Source organism: Cynocephalus volans, chromosome 16 (assembly GCF_027409185.1).
Source record: "Cynocephalus volans isolate mCynVol1 chromosome 16, mCynVol1.pri, whole genome shotgun sequence".
Taxonomy (NCBI): Eukaryota; Metazoa; Chordata; class Mammalia; order Dermoptera; family Cynocephalidae; genus Cynocephalus; species Cynocephalus volans.
The window spans coordinates 56737365-56756383 of record NC_084475.1 but is presented as its reverse complement, the minus strand read 5'-3'; the positions used below and the strand labels follow the sequence as shown (position 1 = coordinate 56756383).

The 19019-nt window shown below is 38.6% G+C and overlaps 1 protein-coding gene across 2 annotated transcripts in view; it reads left to right on the top strand.

Annotated features, from left to right (window-relative positions):
• Positions 1 to 1083: 1083 nt before the first annotated feature.
• Positions 1084 to 19019, top strand: part of LOC134364743 (FRAS1-related extracellular matrix protein 1-like) — a 39052-nt gene continuing 21116 nt past the window's right edge. For both annotated transcript variants that reach the window (XM_063080881.1, XM_063080882.1), the window contains exons 1-5: positions 1084 to 1548; positions 5178 to 5379; positions 5994 to 6138; positions 15713 to 15842; positions 18452 to 18524. In XM_063080881.1, coding sequence (XP_062936951.1) covers positions 1084 to 1548; positions 5178 to 5379; positions 5994 to 6138; positions 15713 to 15842; positions 18452 to 18524 — 1015 coding nt within the window. The remainder of the gene's footprint in view (positions 1549 to 5177; positions 5380 to 5993; positions 6139 to 15712; positions 15843 to 18451; positions 18525 to 19019) is intronic.

The following is a 19019-nucleotide window of genomic DNA, read 5'->3' as shown; positions in this document are numbered from 1 at the left end:
TTTTAATAGTGCACCTTGTTTGCATGATTTCATGATACTTCTTAATTCTCCTTAAAATAAAAATTATATTTTGAAATGTTATAAAGGTAATTTATATCAGTGTTATTGTGAGACTGACTGCAGTGGGTAGAATGTCATTTAGTGATTACTCTAATCAGTAGCACATTATGGAATCACAAACTCAAGATTGTAAAGAGATTTTGCTTCCCTCGAATGTGGATCATTTTGGTTTTGATGCCACAATGCTTTTATGGTGGAATGCTAAACCAGCATTTAAAAAAAACTCTGCAGGAACAAAGGCAGAGGATCAGGAGACCTAGGTTCCAGTTCCAGCTCCATCTCCTACTCGCACTATGATATCTCACCATTTCTGTACTTTTCTTTTAAGCAGGGAAATAAGCCTTGTCTAGCAGCACTCTCACCTATCTTATAAGGAGCAAATGTGGAAGCATGTGTAAACTGTGAGAGATTGGACCCTCACATAATATTTTAGAGTGGGATGGTACTTAGTGATCTTCTGGTCCATCCCCTTCATTTGCAGAAGAGTGAACATGAGGCCCAGAAAGGGGAGATGAGTTAGTTAAGATTACATGGCTGAGTAATGTGATTTGTCCTTAAGAAATTTGCCTCGAAAACAGATAAATAGAATGAATTAGCCAAATTAAGCCTATTCAGCACTTCATTGTATTGGCCCCTTATTTATCAGTCTTAAAATTTTAGCTTATTACATTCCCACAAAGAAGATGCAATTGCAAAATTATAAATATATAAAAAGAGTACACTTTTCACACTCATGTAATGGGTGTATCTGGGTATGAAATTCCTATCTGGGGCAAGGAACTACACTAAGCACTGACAAGCCTGAGAACACTGGCAGGATTTGCCTGCTCCCTCACGAGTCTGCTGCCAATGCTGTTGAGAAAACACTGTTGGGTATAGAAGGGTCAAGTCATACGTTACCCAGCACCTGGTCTAATCATAGAGAGGCATTCTTCTGAAGCTCTGCCCTTGATTTTTCATTTGAGTCACGACACAGGATATCCTTTAGTAAAGGTGTGTATTGTTATCATTTCATTCCAGTAGATGGTGACACAAGAATCCATGCTGAAGGCTGCCTTGCCTCTCTTTGCTAGATTTATCATCAGCAATGGACTGCAGACCAAGCACGGGGTGTTTGAGATCACACTGGAGAGTGTGGACAGAGCCTTGCCTGTGGTGACCAGGAACAAGGGGTTGAGACTGGCCAAAGGGGCCATAGGGCTGCTCTCCCCTGACCTCCTGCAGTTGACCGACCCTGACACACCTGTGGGGAACCTCACCTTCCTCTTGGCCCAGCTCCCACAGCATGGCCAGCTCCACCTGCGGGGGACAGTGCTGCTTCAACCCAACTTCACTCAGCACGATGTGGACGGCGGGAATGTGGCCTATCAGCACTCAGGAGGGGACTCTCAGACAGACCACTTCACTTTCGTGGCCACAGACAAGACAAACCAAGGCTTTGTTGTGGATGGGAGAGTGTGGGAAGAACCAGTTTCATTCCCCATTCAGGCAAGTATGACAGACACACAGTTCATTGCCAGAAATGCGAAGAAAGTGACTTGGAGGAGAACTATTTCCCATTTCCTTCCCTCTTTCATTCAGATATGGACTGTGACTTCACAGCATGCCAGGCATGTTAACATGAATAAAACAGACGTGGTCCCCGCATATGGGCTAATGACTGACCTTGAGAGTCAATGCGGGTACAGAAAGGGACCGGAAGCATGGGCTTTGCAGTCAGGCAGACCTAAGTTTGAATTTCTGCTTTACTGTTTATTAGCTGCGTGACCTTAAACGTAAAAGAGTTTCTTAACCCTTCTGAATCTACTTTTTTCCTTCTTTGAAAAACATGCCTACAGCATTGTGGTGAGAATTAAATAAGATTAGGTATCCAAGGCACTAGCATATTGCCTGAGATATATTTGATACTCAATGTCTTATAACTACTGTTACAAGACATCACTAACCATGCGGTTGTGATGGTGCCTGTTGGTCCATGCCATCCACGGCATTTTAATGGTTTTCAACTAAACATACGAAAACTTAAACAAAGAGCGTAATAATGATGAGCATAGTAACAGCAGCAGCTACAATCTTTTTAGTATTGACTATAGGTCAGTCCCACTTTACATAAACCTCATTTAATTCTCATAAAGATCTTAAGAGGTAAGTTTTATTATCTTCATTTTACAGATGAGGGAACTGAAGTTCAGAAGTGAAATAATTTGATCAAATACACACAAAGACCTCAAGCCTTTCTGATCCCAAATGCTGTGTCCTTTCTATGGAACTGCCACATTTGTTGGCTATTACAATGATTCCTGAAGGGCATAATGTATTTTTCTTTTTTTAATCAAAATACAGCAGGTATGTTCTGGCCTTCAAACCCTTGAATCCACTCTTTTTGGATGTGGTGCACTCCTGTTCTACACACTTGCACCAAAAGCGAAAAAGATACAAATCTGTCTCTGACTTCAGGATGCTTTCTACGAAATAATTATATTTTCCCCTGTTCTTTAGTCTCTGTATTAGTCAGGGTTCTCCAGAAAAATAGAATCAATAGTGTTTACGTGTGTGTTTGTGTGTATATATACATGTATGTATGTATGAGATATATAGTATATATATGTTGTATGTATAGATATATAGATAGATAGATAGAGATTTATTTTAAGGAATTGGCTCATGCAATTGTAAGGCCCAGCATGTTTCAAATACACAGGGCAAGTGGCAGGCTAGAAACTTCAGCAGGAATTGATATTGCAGTCTTGAGCCCCAAAGCAGTCTGGAGGCAAAGTTCTTTCCTCTTTGGGGGACCTCAGTTTTTTCTCCTAAGGCCTGCATTTGATTGGATGAAGCCTACCCACGTTATGGAGGGAAATTTGCTTTATTCAAAGTCTGCTAATTTGAACATTAATCACATTTAAAACATACCCTCACAAAAACATCTAGCCTGGTGTTTGAACAACTGGGCACCGTAGCCTGGCCAAGATGTCATAAAAAATTAACCCTCACAGTCTCTACATAACGTGGGGAGTCCTGATAACATAGAGAGGGTACCGGATGACTCTTTGGCTCTAGGTAATGAAATGATGACAGTGTAATGAAATGATGACACACCGGGAGAAGAGAAAGGTATTGAGGTCATTGGACAGCATGTTAGAAGCCCTCTGTACATGTTAAAATAATTCCTTTACTTTTGTTAGTCCCATTCCACTCTTCAGTCTGTTACTGTCTTTTTCTTGATTCCTAACAACCCACTTTGGGTTGGGAAATGTCACTGTACTGTCCAACCAGGAATAATTTTCTGGGTCTATTTGGCTGCAAATTTGTAAAGAGTTATAAATTCTGAGTGGAGACAGAAGAGTTTCTTCCTATACTCTAGAGCAGAGATGGGAAAGGGGGTAGAGTTTGAAGAAAGTACCAGAACATAAATTAGGTCTCTCCTAATACCCTCACTCATCTTAAAGATCATGGTTATCATAAGAGAGTTATCTCTTGGAAGTTGTGGAATTTACTGATAGGAAAATGTTGGATACATGTTGTCAAGTTCTTTTTTAATCAAAAGCATAAGGTTTTCCTTGCAAAAAAAAAAAAAATATATATATATATATATTAAAGTTATTATGTGTAAAAACCTCACAAGGAAAGCCTTAGACTTTCTCCCATAATTTCCCTGAATTCCTAGTCTCTCTGAGCAGAGATGTAAAGCGGCTTAGGAAGTGACTAACCCCCGCCAGCAGCATATTTTTGTTTACCAACATGAGAAATGATTATTTTTGCTTTTAAAAAAGCACTTTACCAATTTGAGAGGGAAAAAACCCTCCATTTAGAAATAAACAAAAGGAGGAGCTGTAATTTTCTCCACCCCAAGACAAATGAACAGTTTTGTACAAATTCACCCAGACTTTTGTTTATGTCTATACAGCCATATACTAGGGTGCTTCAAAGAGTTAGTGGAAAAATAGAATTAAAAGGTAATACAAATCTTTCCATGAACTTTTTGAAGTACCCTTGTATATGTATTTTTTAAACAAAAATACTATAGTCATATTCTATTCTGCAACTTGGTTTTTTTCAATTAACACAAAATTATGGAAAATTTTTATTATTGATTCATCTTGCCCTTAGTCTTTTTAATAGCCGCAGAGTAGTTTATTTAATCATAATATGCAAAATACATATGGTCTTGTCATCGACAGGAATTCTTCGCTGTGGTGAACTAAGATTTACAGTAGTATCATTTTGGAGGAAATGAAGTTAAGAAAGAGATTAGAAGTGAGGGGAATGAAGGTACTATTCTTGCACCTGTTTTCTAGTGTCAGTGGGGAATTTGTGCTAATCCATCCAAATCTGCTCCACCCCTAAACTTCTGCAGTCATTTGCAAGATGATTGAGCTCCATACAGACTGCCATACCTGAATGACTTCTGTAGTGTTTGAACCTACACTCCTGTTCTCACTCATGAATAATTGCTCATCCACCATCTTCGTAAGTCTAGTCCACCTGTTTGGTTACCTGGTCCTTACCTTCAATGAAATAGGCAAATGTCTGAAGATAATCACCTTTCACTTTTTTTTTCACTGAGGTATTTCTATTTTTATTCAACATTTTTGCCATTTAAATAAAGACATGCCAAAAACAAAGCAAAACAAAAAAACCCAAAAACCTCTATGTATTTGTAAACTCTTACAATTCTGTTTCTATAAATCACTAAACCCTGGAAAAATAAGTTTGCAATACAATTCTTGGGTCAATTTTAATATGTTTATTTAACAAATATTGCTGGGGCTTCTGTTATGGTTCAGACACTGTGCCAGGTACAGGGACTAGGTAGGGGTGGGGAAAGAAGACCTGGTGTTGCCCTCATGGAGCTTATATTTTAAGGGGAGTCAGACAACAGACAAATTGATAAAGTTCGGTTGAGATTTATAATGGAAAATTGGCCTTTGTTGCAGGCACTGGGATGTTTACTGAGGATATGGCCAATAAGACAGTCTTTAGCAGAAATTAACAAATGAGTAGTATAAAGAATCTGAATCTTGGGAGAATTTGTCCTTGTTGAACCATTAAAGCCCCACGTTGCACGGGGGTGAGAAGCCTGTGGATAACGTGGCATGTAATTATTGATGATTCAGGTGGACCCGTTGGACAGGACAGCCCCCCAGATCGCACGTTTGCATTCTCCTTCTCAAGTGGGGCTCCTGAAAAATGGCTGTTACGGGATTTACATCACTTCCCGTGTGCTGAAGGCATCGGACCCTGACACTGAGGATGATCAGATCATCTTTAAGATTTTACAAGGCCCACAACACGGACATCTGGAGAACACAACAACAGGTACTGGCTTCCTTAATCCTTTTAATTGCTCATTTAAAAATATCCAGTGGTTGGCAGGGCTAGAGAGTAATTTAATTAAGCGCAAGCCCATTTGGTAAACACTCCCCAGGGATTACTGATAGATGCAGTTTATAAATCAATATTGGTGCTAAAGAGAGTTTGAAGCTGAGCTTTCCTAAATTCATTTTGACTGGGAGAACCAAATACGGATATACAGCTGTTTATTGTTTACATTTTTTTCCAACAGCCGGATTGTAATGTATTCAAAGGAACCCACAGTGTCAGGAGCAAATTCATATTTGTGACTAATTTTTTCTTCTATTATAAATTCGAAATGATGTCAGTTTATTAAAAAAAAATTCTACTTTTTTTCCTAATGGTTTCTCTGGATTGTATATTATTTCTGCTTTATAAAGACAATGATCATAATATATCACTAAACAGAATGGCACAGAATTACATTTTTCTATTATTGTATCTTCCTACTCCCTCTCTCTCTATTTTTATATTTTCTTTAAGGCAGACATTTCTGAAACGAAGTAAATTTAAAGCCTAATTTGAGTTTAATGTTTTGTTTGATTATCCATGAGATTCATTTGTTTCCTTTTTTTTAGGTGAATTTATCTATGAGAAATTTACCCAAAAGGACTTAAACAGTAAGACTATTCTTTACATCATAAACCCATCTTTGGAAGTAAATTCAGATACTGTGGAATTTCAAATCATGGACCCCACAGGGAACTCTGCCACTCCTCAAATGTAAATGCTTTTGCTTATTCAATAATCTTGTATATAACATTCGTAATGTATCTGATTAGGAAAGTGAAATGTTCTTTTTCAAAGAGAACCTAAGAAGAAAATTTGATAGGCTGTTCCAAAAGCTCATAGAATTTATTTTGGAGAGGGAATTTTCCTTTTATTACTGCTTGAGAATGGGAAAGCCAATAGATTGGTATGGGAACATGAAAAAGTTAGATTGAATAGTGCTGTGTCATTCATAATATGCATGTAAATGCACACACTTTCACACACAGAGAGGTTTCTGCCTTGATCATTCGCTAGCATCCAGGACTGAGCTTGCGGGCTCATGTATAAATCCTGCAGCAAGAGGTCACTATAGGACCACGCTAGTAACCAGTCTTCTAAAACATTGAGGGTTGAGAAGAACGAGGTAGTCACGAAGGGTTAGCCAAACATCATCTCTTTCCCTTACAGAAAAAATACAATTACTTGAAACTGCCTTTATAAGTTAATAAACCTGTCATAGGTAAGATGAGGACAGTGTAAAGAGGAAAATAGACTTGGGTTATTAAGTGACACTTGGAAGGTGAATAAAATGTATGACTCTCAGAATAACAAGATTAACAAGTCTTCAAAATTAACAAGATTAACAGACCACAGTAATTTCGTTGACTGGCTCCCTACTCTGGACTTTTTTTGAGTGTAGACTTTTTTTTTTTTTTTTTTTTGTCGTTTTTTCGTGACCGGCACTCAGCCAGTGAGTGCACCGGTCAGTCCTATATAGGATCCGAACCCGCGGCGGGAGCGTCGCCGCGCTCCCAGCGCAGCACTCTACCAAGTGCGCCACGGGCTCGGCCCTGAGTGTAGACTTTTAATAACTTACCAGCTAGTAGATGGACATAGCAAGGTCTATCAGACTTGAATTCTCCTTGTGCTGTGTTTTTTAAAAATTTTATTTGATGCCCTTCCCAGTCACCTCAAAGTTGCTAATTTATCTTAGTTTTAGTGTTCACCATATCCTAGCCATACTAAACCCCATGAGTGAGTACAGCCAGGGTATTGCCCTTTTATGATGGAATATGGACAAAGGAAGACACCCCCTCTGCTCTTCAGTCTCGCCTTTTCTTTCCGATCCTAGTTGTGGTTCCAATGTTCACCAGCAGAGGTCTCTGTAGTCATTGTTAGAAAAAAACTGGCATCCTCTTAACAAAACACGTTCCCGGGGTCCCAATTCCATTGCCCTGATAAAGTGCAGTACCTGGCCCAGATTTATGAACTCTACAGATTTTTATTGAGTGGCTGCTATATGCCAGGCACGTGGTACTAGAAGCTGGGAAATAGTTGTAAACGAGGAAGACCTGGCCCCTGACATCAAAATCCTTTATATCATTTATAATCCTGAGGTTATAAAACCAAGACGGATGACCCCCACCCATTAAACTTCCTTTGCCTAAGAAAAATGATTCCTCAGGATCACAGTCTTTATAGAAAATATGTGAATTACCTGTAATTTCAGATAAACATCTTCCAATTCTCAAAAAAGTAAAAAAAAAAAATGCTGTTCCAAAAAGGTTGATAAATTGACTTCACTTGTTTTTCTTTTAAACAATTTTTAACATAGTTCAACTAAAAAACATAAGAATATTGATCAGACTTGTTACTGACCTAATGCTGACCTCTGATCCTCCACGTGTGAACCCAGTGTAGCAGACAGATTTTTTCCGCCCAGTAATGGCGCTGGATTGACATTGCTCACACACATGTCCATTGCATTCCCTGTTGTTACCAAGGGCATTGCTTTTTGAAGATGATTTATGCTTTTAAATAGCCCTCAAATTCATACGAGAATCACAGCAGAATTTACTTAATGTAATTATAACCTTAACTGAAGCTATTTTAAACAGGCTCCTGATTGTGTTGGATAACAATTTTTATGTACCTATGCTGGAGATGTTTCTAATTCAACTTGAAAAGATTGGAACCAATGGAACGAAATGCTGCAGCATATGCCTACCAAGGGAAAATACAAAAATAACTTTGATTTGATTCTGACATATATTAGATTATTTTCTTTAGAGTGGGCAGCGGAGATAGAAATTACTCAGCATTTATCTTCATAATTTTTGAATGGTATAGATGTCCCCAACCTCATTTGTAAGTAGATGTTTTTTGGAGCTAGATGCACATTATTTCCAATAAAAAATTTTGTTATGAGTAGGGATTTGTCTTCCCAAGAAAGCCAGCAAGAGCCTAGTTACATGTACAATATAAATCAGAGGCATCTGAAATATAATTGTATGTTGCTCTATTTCAGTGCTACTCATTTAATTATTGCAAACACCTGTGAGTTAGGTACCATCATAATCCAGAATTTACAGGTGAGGAAACTGAGGCATAGAGCTAGGAAGTGATTTTTCCAAACTTATGCAGCTAATTAGTAAAGGAGCTGAGACTCAGGCCCAAGAAGTGTCACTTTAGGGTCCATGGTTTCACTCAGTGAATTGAAGAACTTCTTGCCCACTCTTAAAGACTGTGCTGAACTGGCTGAAGAGAACAGAGCAGCAGACTTAAACCCCTTCTTTCTCTCCAGACATTGGTTGCCCAGGCAGGAAAAAAGAAGAAATACTTATTCCTCAAGGACCTTAAAGTTCAGTTTTTTTAAAAAATGTGAATTACAGGTATCAGTATTAGCATGAACCCCGTATCTAACACATTGGGAACTACCAGGTGTAGATAATAAAACACTGGACTTGGAGCTGAAGGACAGGGTTTGATCTTTGGCTCTGCCATTTGGTTAGTAGTTGTTTAAGCCTTCGATATCTCATGTGTAAAATGGGGGCAATACCACAATTTGTGTAGAGAAACAATGAGACAAAATATATGAAAGCATCTTGTGTATTTAACATCCTCAGCAAATCCAACTGGTGGTGGTGATTACTATTGTTAATTCATGTGGGTACAAAAACTGACTGTTTGAAGAAGTATCCCAGAACCATTTGGTAGATTAGAAAGCCCATCTCTAATTAGAAATTGATTCTGGATGGTTCACAAAGTGAACAATCAATACGATTATTAATCAATAGCTAAATGCTGTGGAACTCTGTGTTCTTCTTTGGCTTAGACAGGATTAATAGATTAATATTCTGCATAGTTGAAGGGGTGAAAACCTTTTGTAATAAAGCTAAAGGGACTGGTGGATGCAATCTGGAGCAGAAAGGAAGCTCTCTTAGAGCACAAAAATGACCCTTGTTCAGTGGGAATGTCCCATAATCTTTATTGCTAGTAAGCTTTTGCTGTTGCAGCATTTCTATGGAGTATCAGTCCTGAAGGATCAATAGATGTTCCATTTTAGAAAGTATGAGGAAGTGCTGATTTAGGTGAGTTTAATTAATTTATTGCCAGCTGGCTAGCTTGTGTGCTTGTTTAACTGCATCCCAGAATCATCACGATGCTTGTATGGATAGGTCTTCTCTGACAGAGAGAGAGAGTATGCAGCATATCTCAACCTAACTGGGCTAGAGAACCACCTTTCTCTCTCCCTCTTCCCCCTGCCCCCATTCGACTTCAGGGAACAAGTTTGTCATGGAATACATTTGGGAGACCCTTTGTTGTAAATAGAAATTATTTTATAACAATGAAATTCATGGAAATTTGCATAGAGGTTTAGACTTGGCTAAATTTCAGGCACTGTGCTGGGTGCTTTCACATGTATTGTCTAATTTAATCTGCAAAAATAGTCATTTGAGGATGATGAGGAAATTGGGCTCAAAGCATTTAAGCAATTATCCTGAAGTCACTGGAGAGGAGGCAGAGCTGGACGTGAACCCTGACCTCCAGACCTACTGAGTGCTCATCTTATTGGCTCGTGCCTTGGCACGACTCACTCACAGCTCCTGTCTGTTTTCTAGTCCAAGTTGAATCTCCATGATGATCTGCAGAACTCCCAAGCTAAGTTACACAGGACCCACATCATTCACCAAAAGCACCTTTGTGGACCACCGAATGTAGCCAACTTCCCACCAACGCAGTTTTCCTAATACATCTTCCACGTTGACCTCTTTTTGTGCCCAATGAGAAAAAGTGAACTTCAGAAGAAGAAAACCTGGCCCCTGCTGAAGGTCTTGATAACTCAGTGGCTGCTTCTCCAGTTGCTTCTGCATCATTCTGAACACTCTGATTCTTCTCCTTTCTCTGGTGACCCACATTCTAGCTGTTCTGTTATTCACTCTTGGCTTTAAAAGAGAAGGGGCAGAAGAAATTAAAAAGTAAAGGAATTTCTGTCAGGTGAACTTTGCCTTGTTTTAGCAGCTTTTATGAAACACTTTGTAGGGGAAGAGGTTGACACTACTGGCTAGGTAACACCTGCACGTTACCTGCAAACCAGGAGTTAAAGCATTTGTCTCCAGACTAGATCTTAGGAAAGCACAGAGGAAGGGAAGGAAAATAGCACATACTGAGCATCCACTATGTACAGGTGCTTTAAACATATGAACTAATTTAAATTTTAATCATTTGACGTGAGTGAAATTCTCTTCATTTTAAAGATAATGAAAAACCAAGGCCCAGAGAGATTGAGTAACGACTATAATCACGCACTAATAAGTGGCTACAAGGTGTGCTTGACTCCAAAGGACTTGTTTCCAGGACACATTATGCTGCCTTTTGGCTAGACATTGTTTCCCCGTTATCAAGAGAAAAAGAGAAACTTGAAAACACAGGTGTTGATAGCATTAGATTATGGAGCTTAACAGCTTCATCTTTGATAAGCCTTTGACTACTTGGAAAAATATTTTTTAACATTTCAGTTTTCTTAAGTTAATATGCTACTTGATCATAAATGAAGATATAGTTATGAAAATAATAATTTAATCATAATTTTAGCTTCATAAAACCTTTTACTGAGAAGCTCAAGATACTTAGTGAACATTCATGAAGATTCATTTAACCCCTTTTAGGTATGGACGTATTGTTATTACACTTTGGGATGTGGGGAAATTGAGGCATAGAGAGGCTAAGTAACTTTCAGAAGACCCTTATTAACCTGAATTAATGTCCCAAATCCCACAGTGGTGTTTCAACCTCAAATATTTCTTTTAGTTCATTGTTCCTTTATGTAAGTTAATCACGTGACCTCAAAATAAAATATCAGTAAGTACATATTTTTTACTCTAGAAGAGGTTCTCTCAACACTGGCACTATTGGAATTTGAGGACAGATAATTCTTTGTCATAGGGGAGCATCCTGTGCATTGCATGATGTTCAGCAACACCCCTGGCTCCTACCCACTGAATGCCAGTGCCATGCTCTTCCCAGCTGTGACAGTCAAAACTACCTCCAGACATTGCCAGATGTTGAGAGCTACATATACACCTTAGAAAATAGCATGCACATGTGTTAAGAAATCATGATTTATGGTGGAATGCTCTTTTATCAATGCCACCTTTCTCTCTAATACGTCTAATAATATATCACCTCCTTGTGGGTGGCCCACCACAGCCACACAATAACCACGGCTGTCACGAAAGAGGCTAGATGCCACAACCACCATGTAGATGGTCCATCAGCCACTGGAGTGCATTGACACAAGGAGAGTCACCAGCAGAGACTAAAGAAAAGAAGAGGACGTCTCTCTCCACAAAGCCCATTCCAGAGTGACAGAAGAAGCAGCTGCCTTATGATAATATTGGGAGAACTGAACACACCTCTCAGCATTGGGCAGATCATATAGTCAACAAATCAACAGAGTAACCATTACTCTTTCAGGAGAGAAGAAATCTAGGGTTATCAGAGGTGGAAAGAGGGAGGGAGAGGGGGATAGGGAGAGATTGGACAAGGGGCATACAGCATAAGTACAATTTATAATAATATACATAGTAGTAATATTGATTTGGTCAACATATGTCAACATTGAATCCCAAAAATATGTATAATCAAAAATGATTCAATAAAAAGTTTTAAAAAAACAAGAAAAAAAAAAGTCTAATAATAGTCAAGGAATCTAGAGTAAGCCAGGGCTAGAAAGAACATGTAAGGATGATCTAGCTTAGCATTTTTTCGAAATGTGTGAAAGATGACGTGTTAACAAGGTTTGGAGAAAATCATTCTCAGTGGTCAACTCAGCCTGGGAAACAAGAGTCATTCATTAATTAGCAAATATATATTGAGCACATACTATGTCCTAGACACTCTGCAAGAGACTTTGGATGCATCAGTGATCAAAAGACCTGTTTCCTTGGATCATACGTAGAAGCTAAGTAAATTAGTATGTAACACATGACACCCACTTTGAAAAATGAAAAAGTTGGTCAGGATAAGAGTGCTGACAGGTGCTGGGCTTTGGGGAAGATGTTGCAGTTTGAAATTGGGTGTTTAAGCAGCATCTCATATGTCTGACCGCTTAGAGTGAGTCAGTGGTGGAGGGAGCAGAGCCGGCTCCAGTTTCACTTCCGCTGCTCCATGCTGCGTCTTCCGTTCACAATAGAGGTTGTTGGGGACCAAAATTTAGCTTCCACATTGAATCAACTTTTCTGTTGTGATGAGTACCTGAAAACCACTTATGGAGGTAATTCTCGACTGGGGGTGACTGTCCACCCGAGGGACATCTGGCAATGTCTGGAAACAATTTTGATTGTCGTGACTGGAGGGAAGTGTTGGTACTGCACCTGATGTGGAGAGGCCGGGGATGCTGGTGAATGTCTCACAGCGCCAAGGACAGCACCCGTGACAAAGAGTTATCTGGTTCAAGATGTCAATAGGGCTGAGGTTGAGAAATCCTGACATAGGGGCTTAGGGAGTTTTCACTTCCTGCTAAATGACTTGAATTGATTGTCATGTGGGTTTTGCAAAAAAATGTGTCTGTCACCTTCATTTCTGACTGTAGAATGAGCTTTGCTCAATAGTAGTAAGAGAACGAAGGGATCATTAAAATGTGAAGATATAAACCAATCCTTATTTATGTGATACCTACACATCCAGAACTTTCCAAATTTCTCTCATGGGCTCCTGCATATGGATATTTACATGATGCCAAGCATATAGCTTTGTGGCTTTTTGCAGGGAGAGTTCCCAAATGATTGATGACATCCCTTATTTTTCTTCCAGGAGTTTGTGTAGAGTTTAAGCAAACACAATCTCAGCATAGAAAGGTCTTTCCACTACAGTACTGAAAAAAAAGTCACATTCAAAACATATGTCGCACATATCCTGTAGGTATGCAAGTGCTTTGCTGTTTAAATATTTTTCTGGAAAATATATAGCCTGGCTTAAATGTCATGGCTTTTCAATAGATCTTTATTATTTGTAGTAAATAGTTTTAAGAACATAAAATAGAACATTGCATAGTAACCTTAACCTCTAGGCATTAAGCAGCGTTGTTATGTTGCATCAGGGAAATGTATGCACATTCCCAAGCACTAAGACTCTTTATGCCTAGAAGCTGAACAGCCCTCTAAATGGTTCCCTTCTGGATCTAGATCAGCAATCAAATTGCATTTAGCTTTAGGCCTTGCAGTCACTTGGAACTAAAGAGTGACATTGATAGGTTTTTGCTTGTCATAGTTAGCATTAGCGATGTATGGATTCTCAGAATTGGACATTGAAACATTTGAACCTTACAGAGACTTAGCTGAAATCCATCCAAATTTATCTGTTTCACTCTTTCCCTCTGCCCTCCTTTCCTTCCCATTTCATCTTTCTGTCTTCTCCCCTAATCCCTTTTGCTGATTTTTCTTTTCCTTTCTTATTTACCCAGATCCTGTAGGTATTCTTTGTAACATGTTATTTCTATTGGCATTTATAATATCCTTGTTCCTAGTTATCTTGTAATTCTTTAAGCATAGTTATTTCTTTCTGTATTTCTTGATCTGTGCCATGCCAGATTTGAATTTAGTTGCATTGAAGACCCATTAGGGTACCAATATCTTTTGGTATAAAGATCCTGTTTTCATAACTAAAATTTTCTGAAGCCTAGCATGCCAGTAACAATGTTTCATATCCATTGACTGCATAAACATGAATGTGTTATAGATTCACGAACCCCTGTAGTAATTCTATGCTCTCACCCTACGCCTGCTCCCCCTGGCCCGTGATCCTGAGGTATCAACCAGTGATATCGAGTTTATTTTGCTAGTGAACTTAGTCTATAGGATGTGATTGTGTTACATGATCAGTGCAAGGACATAAAGTGGTTATTTGAGGATAAACTTACCCTCTAATATAAATGGTACCCAGGAAAGCCTGGAGAGCTAATGAAATTCATGAACTTGTGTTCCACATGGTTGCTCCCAGAATTTCTTGTTCTGCAAGCAAGTAAGCAAGCAAGCAAGCAAGCAAGCAAGCAAGCAAGCAAGCGAATGAATGAATGAATGAATAGAAATTGTAAAAGACAAAAATTTAAAAATCAACAGAAAAGAGTCTGAATCTGATTGGAAGTTTGGGAAGTACAGTAAGGCAATCACTGAGGGTTTTATAAATCTAGAGTAAAAGGGAAATAAAACAAAAGCAATGGGAGGTGTGTTCAACAATCATAGCAAAAATTGCTTGTGTCTTTCATATTGCTATATTGTAAGGTTACGGAGTGGGGTAAAAAAGGTGAGAACGTGTTTGGAGAGAAATGTTTAGGTAAAATGTTTCAAGTACTCTCCCCTCAAAAAGGGAAATGTTTCAGGGTAAAGATAAAAGTGTGTTGTTCTGCTTGAGCTCAAACAGGAATTATGAAAGAACTTCAATTGGGAAGAGAAATGGTAGAGAAGGAATAGATTTGGCATCAGATTTATGTTTAAATTTCATGTCTGCTACCTATTAGCTTTGCCATAACTTTTGACTTTGAGCTGGTTATTTAACCTCTCGGAGGCTTGGTTTTCTTTTCTTTTTTGAGAGAAAAAATGTTCCTCTCTACATGATGAGGATTAAAGAATACAATGTTCATCAAATGTTGAACTCACTACATACATTATAGAAAAAAAGACCACCCTCTATCAGATTTATTTTGGTTGCATCCAAGCTACATGCTAGTACAGTCCTTTTTTATGCACAGAAAGAGGAACAGCTAATGGTTATAAAACACACGCACATTTTAATTCCTAGGTACATTCTCCAGGGTAACTTGTTAGTACACTGGTTCAGAGATCTGTGTCTGGAACAGTTCTTGTTGTACCAATGAGAAAGGCCAAAAGATAAGACAAGATTTCATATTAATGTCTTTTGCAATAACAAATGTCTTCTTGAACCTAACGGCTTATTCCTTTCCCTTCAGAACACTCAAGTTTGAGTTCCTTTTTTTGTTGTTAATAACTGTGGGACCTTTGGCAGTCTTTTAACTTTAGTTTCTTTATTTGTAAAATGGAATTCTAATACTTACTCTACCTCACGGAGTTTTTGTAAGGATCAAATGATATAATGTCTGTATAAGTTCTTTGTGAACTAAAATGCACCAAACAAGCATGAGGAATTTCGATTATTGGTATGGGTTCATCAGCCACGTTTGCCACCATGATGAGGACCAGTGGCTCAGTCTCCTATCCAGCAGAGAATCCCTACAGGCATCTAGTATGTATTTCTTATGACACCCCTTTTCTTTTCTTTCCGTGCACAGTTTGGAATTGAAGTGGTCTCATATAGAATGGTCACAGGCTGAATATGAGGTCTGTGAGAATGTTGGCATGTTGCCCTTGAAAATTATCAGGAGGGGACATTCCATGGACTCGGCCTTTGTGGGTATAAAGGTAATAACTCTAAAATGCAAATTGTCAAGCTAAAACTTATGTTGCCATTGGTGCCTTTAATGATTTTCTTAGAAAAATTCAAAGTGACCAAGTAAATTTCAAACTTCAGGGACATCACACTAGAGATTCTAAGTACAAAATCCCTTTGTCCCTCCATCCTTAATCTAGGTTCATGAACTAATAGATATGATTTAAAGACCCAGTTTTAGTTTTGAAATTTGGTCATTTGTTTCTATAAGCTCTTTAAGTTTTAAAGCTTGATTTCACAGGGAAATATATCTAACTTCATAAAATTGGGCCAAACTCTGCTTTGGAAAGAGAAGTTGTATGGAAGATATTCTGTGGGGTCCCCAGGGCAAATTGTAGTCCCCATATGGCTCTCTCTCTGTATCACTTCCCATGGTCTCAGTGGATGAGGCAAAACAGGAGGTTTAAACCTATCGCAAGAGTCATCCAATTCATGCAAAAGTAGGAGAGCACATATTAATACAGGAACCCTGAAATATAAAGAATTTTCAGTCAATTGCTTTTGGATTGGTCACCTTGCTGTTCTTTTTCATTGACATGGAAATGGAGCATAACCAATAGGTTCCTAGAATTGAAGGGTTTTTTAGGAGCCATCACAACAATAGCAATAAAAGTGAATGAGAGCATAAAAAGCTTGTACATACTAAGAAAGGAGAACGAACCTTGAAGACTTCTCAATCTGATGAAAAAGGCCTGATACTAGCTTCTAGGGCAAATGGCATCTCTGTTAAGTCTCAATTTTAGTAATGAATTTAAATCACGCTCAGAAACCTTGTGCACCTAAATTTGACCATATCCAGACTCTGTGTTTATCTTTCCAGTGGACACTGGCTCTTTTTCCCAGATTCACTGGTGCTCTGTTGGTATTAAAACAACAGAAAACTTGGTATGCCTTATAATTTTCCAGAAGATTGCTTAGAGAAAAAGAATCAGGCTAGATGGTTTTCTAGTAATTCTCTGGTCCTTCATAGAAAGCACCATATGCTCTAGTCTGGAGTCTTGGGCCACACTACCATTCACTCTGCCAGGTAGAAAGAACAGACGTGGTGTTACATGGAACCTTATGTCTACTTAAACTGAACGCGCACCATGAACCTGCCAGCTGAGTGTGCAGGACTTCACGAAACACAGTTCCTGAGTCTTTCAGTACAACTCTACCCCGAGCAGAACCTGCTGCTTTACACAGGAGCTTACTGGCTACTTGTCTAAGAGCCGGGAAAGAGAAGTTTCTTTTACCCTGTGTGGTTTGCCCTGTTTTGAATTGTGCCACTTCACCTGTTTTTTCCAACCTCCTTGCCTCAGGCCATTCCTTTTCCCACATAGGATTCTGTAAACTCAGTGGTGGTAAATACTAGGTAATTGCACATGCAAGAACCATGCGGGGAAATGTAACTTCCAGCATATGTTGGATACAGGTGTACAATAGGCTGCCTTTTCACAATGAAAGGTGGTTCAGGAGGAGCCTTGGCATTGTAGACAAAGAATAAATGGAAGCTTAGGTGGTAATACCTGTCTTCCAAACAAATGTTTTCACTGCAGACCCACTAAAACATGTCAGGGCCTTTGATTTGAAATGAACATATTGTCTGAGGCCATAGAAACACAAAATTTTAAGTTTTTAATTGTGTACTTTATTTCTTTGTAAGAAGGTGTAGAAATATACTAGCCCACTTTCCTAATCACCTTAAATGTCTAAAAAATGCGCACAAGTAACATACCTATTATGCTTGCACAGGGTTCTCACTCGACCTCTTTTTCAAACCAGCCAAGGACTGTTTCTTAACACGTATTTAGGCACCCTCTGGGGAAACTTTAAGGCCATGACTTCAGAGCCCTAACATTGGCTCTTTGGTTTTTAGCCCTGGAGCTGAGGAGCAGGGGAGTAGTCAACAGTCTCCTTGGACGAGGGCGATTTTTTTCCACAACTTATTTGGTGGGAGCCTCCAAAGCCCTGGGTTCTGGGTGTGGATTGCTTTTGTCTGGCTGTTCACCAGGCCTGTCAAGGCCACAAAGCTCTCATTCATGTCTGCAAAGAGTGATGGTTTCATCCAGACAGGAAAATGGACCAGACTTGTTTGAGTTAATCTGGCCTAAAGGTGTTCTGTGCCCTGGAGCTTGCAGGAGACCTCAAAGCTGGCTGACAGATCCCCTCACAGGTCATCAGAAATACCTGTTTTTTCTTCTCCTCTTCACTTCTCTCCTCTCTTTCCTTTGAGGCACTATTCTAAAACCAAGCTGAGGGAGAGAGAAGGTAATGAAATAAAATTGTATGTGTAACAAAGAAAAAATATTGTTTAACATTCATGCTTTCTCCAATAACTGAATCATTTATAAAGGAGAAGCCAAAAAAAAAAAAAAAAAGCTTTTCTTTCCATTGATACTAGTCTAGCAAAAACTTAACTTTAAAAAGGATCCATGTAGTCTGGATCTAAAATGGTTTATTATAACAACAACAAAAAAAACTCACTTAATATTAAAAACAGATTTCAGAGCATGAGTTTAGTCTATGTGAGGGAGAATAGATGTTTTTCTATTATAGAATATTTATTTTTATTTAAAAAGACTTTTTTTTCTCTCTTAAGGTCAACCAAGTGTCAGCTACAATTGGAAAAGATTTCACCATGACTCCATCTAAACTGATTCAGTTTGACCCAGGTACGCCTTGTGTCTGCAGTTTGTTTCATGTTTTTTGTAAGCAAGTCTGGAGATTATGGAGAAGACAGAATATTATGCAGCTTCAGCCAGCTGGAAAGTCCTTAGGGAGCCATATCACCGCACTCCAAAAGAGATGAGTTTGGACTTGAGGTTTTGCCCTCATATTTTTTTATTGCAAGTGTACATTTAAAACGAGAAGGAAAATGATAACAAATATAAAACAACAAAGCATACATCCAAAACAATCCAGAAAACATAAGGTCATTTTAAAAAATATTTAAAGGGCTGACACAAAGCTGTGATGATTTAATTGCCTCATATTTGCTGGAAATTTTCAGAATGTAATATTTACATGGATTCCTAAGGGGTTTTTCTGAATGATCTTTTTTTAAAAAATTCAATTTTATTTATATATTTTTTGTAGGGTGTACAGTGTGTTGTTTCAATACATGCATATCCTGCACAGTGATTCTCTTAGGATAGACAGCATAGTTT